Below are 7,207 nucleotides of genomic sequence, written 5' to 3'. Positions count from 1 at the left end.
AAAAGGTTTTCAAAACAGTAGTAGTAGTAGTAGTAGTAGTAGTAGTAGTAGTAGTAGTAGTAGTAGTAGTAGTAGTAGTAGTAGTATATCTAGACATAACAAATTACCACGGTATATGTTATAAGTTCGAATGAAGCTCAAAAATGGTTATCTAGAAATGCTTAGTGTCCAAGCTGTACCCGTTATATAGGTTAAAACCAATAAAAAATAAAAACAAAACAAACAAAATATATAATGAAAATAAATTATTTATTCTTTGTAAATAGCTACAAGCTTATACAGAGTCCCGTTCACTGAAACAAAGGTATGTACATTATATATCTATATACACATTCATATATACGCATTGTCACACGACCAAATTACAAATTATATCTGACGTAATCTAATATCAATTTGCGTCTGCTGATATTGACAAGCTTTAACTGACAGGGACATTTTGAATGAATATTGATGAAGTCTTACATACGGCTGGATAATATGAAAATTTACATCAATTGGTCCACGAGTTATTTCTAAAACATCAGTATAATATCTGGTAACTTCATTGATTCCAGTAACCAGGGTCCGCAGCACAGACCGATTCCGGGTGCAACAAGAATGTTCATGATATGCATGTGATATACATCATTGATGTCCATGATTGTTCCGGAAAAAGAGGCAATTGCTGTGCATACCTAATCCAAAGTCATAGTTGTATGTATACAACCCCAACTCACGCTCTCCTGATCATTCCTGTACAACTCCCCTCCTCGTGCTTCAACAGAAGGGACATACGAGAGAAAGTTTTTGTGCACAGTTTACAGGCATATTTCTTGATGTCCGTGTGGGTCTGGAGATGAGCCCTGAGATTGGATCTGTCCGCGAACGCCCGACCACAGTGGGAACAAGAGAACGGTTTCTCCCCGGTGTGGGTCCTGATGTGTCCCTGGAGCAACCAAGGTCGGGAGAAGGCTTTACCGCACAGTTTACACTTGCAGGGCAGGGTGTGAGTCCGGATGTGCATCTTCAGAGCACCCAACGAAGAATAGGATTTTTCACAAAATTTACATTTAAAGTCCTTTTTAATTTGAGACGTGCAGTGGAATTGTTTATGCTTGGAAAGACCCCCGAATGTGGAATAACTTTTATTGCAAGCTTCACAGTTGTATCTCGGGGGCTGGGAATGGACGGAAGGGTATATTTGGTCCGTTTTGGATCCTAATCCTCCTTGGGGGAGATTAACCAGCGGATATGGTCGGTTATTTCTCAGACAGGACAGCCAGGCGTTTATATTTGTATAGGCTCCGGGTTTGGAATGAAGCGCTGATGTTTGATAGAAGGAGCTTCTTTGACGCAGCAAGCGAATAGCATCGAGATGGGACAGGCAGTTTGGGGGGTACACGTCCTTACCCAGGAGGGGTAGATAATTGTCCGAGCTGATTCCCCCTCCCCTCACGTCATCTGGGCAGCTATTAGCATGGAGTACATGTTGATTCCCGTAGGGTATGTTGTCACGCACGGGTTCAGTTAACCATGGTCTGACGATCGGCTTGAACGCGCTCTTGGGTGTATTTTGCGTCTCATTTGAAACCAAACTACTGTTTAATCGTTCTGCCATTTGCCCTTCTTTCGCTGTCTCGTTTTCCGAATTTCTGATGATTCGATTTGTTTCTCTTTCAGTGGCAATTTGTCTCTGGCTTGACTCCTTGTTAACTCCGATGTCAACGGGACATTGGCGAGAGGCACCCCCCGGGCTGGCCTCACTTTCCGCACTCCTACCTCCGGGGCTCAAGGAGAGGCAGTCGAAACTGTTTTCCCGATTTTCCAGATTGACTGCGACTGCAAAAACACAGACATAAACATTTGGGAATTGATTGAAATTGAAAAAAAAAATGAAAAAAAATTAAGTGAATAAAATGTTATAAAGCTTAAAGAATTAAACTTGTAAATCTTGGGGAAAAAATACAAGCGTTCAGTTCCTACAGGGGAAGTGCACACAATGTTACAGTTGGAAAGTTAATCACGTAAAGTGTGCGTTTAAAAAACTATTTTACTGAAAGTTGTGAAATACATTATTACCGTTTCTAAAGTGTTTAAAATATCTTGAAATCATTTTAGCATTTGGTTAGGAACCTAAGGAAATGGATATTAAATAAAGAATATTAAGGGCGATTTTGGAGGAAATTGTTGCCTAAATGTTTCCAAAACACAAAGTAGAAATACGCGCGACGCTTAGGGAAATTATATCCCCTAGTGCAAAATAGCTCAACTTGGTTGTCTTTTTTTTATAACAAAAGAACTTCATTGAAGATCGGTTGTTACCCTGTATTTAGTGAAAAAGTAGGAAATAAGTAATTAAATAAGAAACGGAGTTTGCTGTGAAAATAATTGATGGCTTCGTGCTATAAAAGTAGACGCTGAACTGGTAGTATTACTCTGGCAGGCGACATGGAGAAAATATAATATATTATGTATATTAGATAGTATCAAAACAACATAACAGAAAACGTGTTCCGTATGAACTGCACGGTGTATTGAAACTTGGAAAAATATGAAAAATGAAATCTAAATGACATGGGAACGCGGTTTATTTTCTGAGTGAATATATGGCCTATTCTTTAGAAAATAAACACATTAATATTTTGGTAATACTAATAATTTTTGTTTTAATGTCTATTCTCTTAACCCATGAACTGCCAGTTGACTTTTCTTGAACATGTTGACAAGGTTCAAATACACAAAAATAATTTTAAAACGTCAGGACATACACAGTTTAACAGACATCCAATGTAAGTTTTACAGTAAACACATTATTTTGTTTCTGCATTGACAATAAATATATATGAGAATTTTTAAGCAACCATAACATGATAACCTATAATATTTCAAAGATACAAAATATTCGTTGTACATACCTGTGTGAAAGTCTCCATTTACTGCCGTTATAAGGCAGGATGAGCCTTGAACACAAGCCAGTGCTGTTTCCGATTCTTCAACACAGCCAAATGCAGGATGTTTCTTGATCAAGAAAGCACGGGGCATGTTTGCGAAGGAAAAAACTCTATAAGCATCAAATACTTCTCTGGGAGCGATCCCAAGACAAGTGTACCGTTATTTGGCACCGATTCCACTCTTTGTATGCAGTTGTAGAACTTCTACACCCGCCGAAACCATCCACCAGGCCAATTGCAGAAACTCATGTGCCTGCTATCCAATCAGGTGCCTTGTTAATCGTTCGGGGCTGTCCCTCGTGCTACGTCACAGCACGAGGCCGCTACGTCTCGGCACGCGCACAATCTGACAACCACAGGTGCCTTGGTTCTGCGAGCGCTTCATGTCTGCGAGCCAATGCTAATGTCTTGGTAGAATTCCAGTAACCATGCTGGGTTAATTAGACTTCAGGGTACAGAATGGAGGTACATTGTTATTAGATGGTTAAGTGGAAGTCACTTGGGAAAATGTGGCATTGAATAAAATTAATTCGACACTTGACAACTGACAAAGTCTTATTAGACTGCGACGTGGCAAATTATACGTTTGGAACCATGGAGCCAGTTTGATGGTTCAAGTCAAGTTGAAAAACTTGATGTTTTTAACAGTGAACAATGAAAAGGTTTGAAAATAAAACTAACTTCTTCATAACTGAGATAGGCCATTTCACACACTCCTTAATGACATAAACTAAAAAAGGAAAAAAACAGGTGCAAGAAAAGACTTGACAGGCAGTTGACATTTACGACGTGCTAGCTGGAGACAGCACTGGTATGGCGCTATTAATGATACAGAGAATTGACTATGTTTTTTTCTACTATTTTCTTTCTGTATCTAATTAAATTCTACCCAAAGTGATCGATGCTTAGTGACTGATAGCAACTCTTACAAGACTGATTACAGACAAAGAAAACATCTCAACAAACATATATCATCACATAGTACAATTATTCCGGTCTCTCAGATACAAAAGACGGGGATTTTGTACATGGGATTTTGTACATGGGATTTTGTACATGGGATTTTGTACATGGGATTTTGTACATGGTATACTGCACATGGGTATATTTTCCACGGTCTTTCGTGTACGGTTGTTTTGTACATGGTATATTGTACACCAGTAGCGCACCTGCCATTTAGCACTTTAGGCACGTGCCTACACTTAGTTCAAGACTTACCTTTGATCCAACATGGCAGATTTCTGCATGTCATCTTTTGCACTAACCCATGTCCACAAAGCAGTTTTCTGCCCAGAAGACAAGGAGGTTGGATTTCATTTAAGAGTGTACAAAACATGCACGCTTTTCTTATTGATCTGTCCCGCATAACTGTCATTTGTTCAAACTGTTTTTATTGTGTTTACATATGAAGTAATCAGGACCAAGCATTTAGTATACACACACACACACGCAAAACACACACACACACACACACACACAAACACACACACAAACACGCACGCACGTGTCCCCAGGAAAATGCATGGAAAGTTATTGTTTGTTATTTTAAATGTAAAGTACATCAGCTGGTATATAACATTTTATAACCAAAACGAATAATGACCTTTGCTGAAAGCTATTTTGTCGTTGCGTATTTATGTTATAAAGAATTACATAAAATACTATTTTTTCAGTTTACTTTCAGAAACTTCCCTATCAAAATATATTATGTGAAAAGATTGAAATACAGGAAATTATAGCAGCAAATTCTGTCTAGAGCAACCATTTTTTGAAAATTTTCTTAGGAGGCGGCTTATGCCCACAACCCGGCATACCGATATTTTGTATACGGGTATATTGTACATGGTATTTTGTATACGGATATTTTGTACACGGTATTTTGTATACGGGTACACTGTACATGGGCATTTCGTACACGGATATATTGTACGTGGTATTTTGTATAGTGTGTAGTGTGGTATTTTGTACATGGGTATTCTGTCCATAGGTATTTCTTACACGGGTTTTTTGTACATGGGTATTTCGTACACGGATATATTGTACATGGGTATTTTGGACACGGTTTTTTGCGTTCAATCTATTCTTTTTGTTCATGGGTATTTTTTATAAGGGTATTTTGTTCACTGGTATTTTTGACACGGGTAATTTGTACACGCCATTTTGTACATAGATATTTTGCACATCGGTATTTTGTACATTGGTATACATGTAACGAGTACGTATCGGGATTGACTGAAGTATTAATATTTAAACCCTGTTTCATGTAACGATTCCTCTGTGTGTCGTTCACAGGCCGCTGTTCTCTCTGAGAGTTAAGCGATTTACTCGTAATACAGTGATTACGGCACACGTTTGTGGCGTCTGGTTGATCATTATTATCATGTGTATATTTTATTTTATTTTGAGCATAGTTTACTATGCTGGAAGTATTCGCAAATAATACAGTTGGCCCGTCGCATCCTAACTGCGTAATCGATGTTCATGCAGCGGATCACTGGACTCGATTACTTACAGGCCGCCGCCATCAAGCTGGGATATTGCTGAATGCGGTGCAAAACTAACCTCACTCACTGTTACCAGTACAATTACATCTGATATTCGAAGGTTCGGCACAATTGATCTATGTCACCTGAAATATACCCACAAAAAGAAAAGCGAATTTCTGTAATTATTCTTTGATGAGTCCTATGTGGAAATCGCATTTAAGACACTGATACCAAAACTGTTATATTGTTTTTATCTAAACAAAAGAATTTGGCCAAGACGTTTAGTTTAACCTATAGGTATATACATGGATCACCTGGCATCGTTAAAGTCAGAAACGTAGAATCCTCTAATCTCCCCCATCCTTAGACCTATGCGCAAAGAGTGACAAGACTTGAATCTATCGAAACTTTCTTTAGTAACTAGACATTGGTCTCGAAGATTCACATTGTATTAAGCACAATCAGGTCCCATGCCAGTATTTCAAAGAGCTTATTAGAGCCTTTTGTCAGCGTTAGAACATTAAACGCCCCAGTCAAGCGTTCAAAAAGTTTTAGGGTAGATAATGAAGGGCATTTCAAAATGAGTTGCATCGGAGACAGTATCGAATACAATTCCTACTACTTGAAACAGATGATGTGGGGGCTTCTGGGGTGAACAATTGATACACTTTTTCATATTTTTTTAAGATTTGCTCTCCTTTTGTCAGTGTACGCTCAGCGTTTCACAAAGACTCGGTACCATCACATATATGCAGTTATAAATAATCATATTCTTATGTTATGAAATAAAATGGGATTTTTTGTTTGATAAGGGACCTCGATAAGTCGCTTATATTTCATAGAATCCACACACTGATAAAGTCTGGAATGAATCTAACATTTTGTATATTTTGTTTAAATTCCATATCAGTCATTCAGACTGGTCGAACTTCAAAGATGGCTCAATTTAAGTGCAGTTTGTCACGGAAAGAGGGCCACTCGTGGCCAGTCTATTGGTCAGGCGATGAAAGGAAAGTGTGGCGATTTAAACAGACTCATATCAACATACAAACACGGTTCCATTGAGAAACATTGTACGTCTTAAGCATGGGTTATTAATTAAAGGCGTCAGAAGGGAACGTGTGATGAGCACGGGCGCGCGTGCACACCGCACGTGCAGCTGTTGCTACCCAAGTGAGGCATGTCGTGTTCAAAGTCTTGAAGCAAGATCTCAAGAGGACGCTGTCGGGAGTCCGACGGACGAGCCAGACCCCCTCCCAAGGGGAATTACACGCAGTTGGTACCTCTATACTCTCTCTTGTTTAGCTGAGGAGAGAAGGTAGAATTATAGCAGGTATTTAACAAATCTCCAAGCCTTTGAAACCGAGACCGAAATTTCATGGGAGATCATTGGAACAGGTATTTGGTGAATTTCTTGTTCCTTTGATACTGCTGCAAGCTATTGAAATCCAATTTCGTTTATTGCCCTCAAATCTCATCGCAATGATCATACGTGGTGCCAGACTTAACGAATATTGGCGCTAAATTCCACGTGTGATGACAGTTAGCTTTGATTCTGTCCTGTAAGTATGTTGTGTTAAGCTCAGCGGGTACCGGGGCGACACTTCCGTGTTCAGATTCTTTGAATCAGTCTGACGATGATGCAGTCTGTACTTGAAGACTCGATTACTTTAATCATAACTTCCAATGTGTCCTTTCATGTGAGTAGACAGTGTTTAGTGTGTCTAGGTAGAAGTCTAGTGGGTATAACTGTACACAAGATGAAAACAAGTTTCCAAAATTGATAAC

At 39.0% G+C, this 7,207-nt stretch overlaps 1 protein-coding gene across 1 annotated transcript; it reads right to left on the bottom strand.

Annotated features, from left to right (window-relative positions):
* Window positions 1-715: 715 nt before the first annotated feature.
* Window positions 716-3,054, bottom strand: LOC137257544 (uncharacterized). Its single transcript, XM_067794869.1, has 2 exons — window positions 2,898-3,054; window positions 716-1,821 (listed from the first exon to the last, which is right to left on the bottom strand). Exons 1-2 carry the CDS (start codon window positions 3,022-3,024, stop codon window positions 716-718), a joined length of 1,233 nt encoding a protein of 410 aa, XP_067650970.1. The 5' UTR covers window positions 3,025-3,054.
* Window positions 3,055-7,207: the final 4,153 nt, after the last annotated feature.

Source organism: Haliotis asinina, chromosome 12 (genome assembly GCF_037392515.1).
Source record: "Haliotis asinina isolate JCU_RB_2024 chromosome 12, JCU_Hal_asi_v2, whole genome shotgun sequence".
Taxonomy (NCBI): Eukaryota; Metazoa; Mollusca; class Gastropoda; order Lepetellida; family Haliotidae; genus Haliotis; species Haliotis asinina.
The sequence above is the reverse complement of the archived record's forward strand: the minus strand, read 5'-3'. Positions and strand labels throughout refer to the sequence as shown.

Coding starts and splice junctions, on each gene's coding strand:
- LOC137257544 (XM_067794869.1), bottom strand. CDS start 3,024: ATGCCCCGTGCTTTCTTGATCAAGAAACATCCTGCATTTGGCTGTGTT. Junction 1,822..2,897: donor AAATGGAGACTTTCACACAG/GTATGTACAACG, acceptor GTGTTTTTGCAG/TCGCAGTCAATCTGGAAAAT.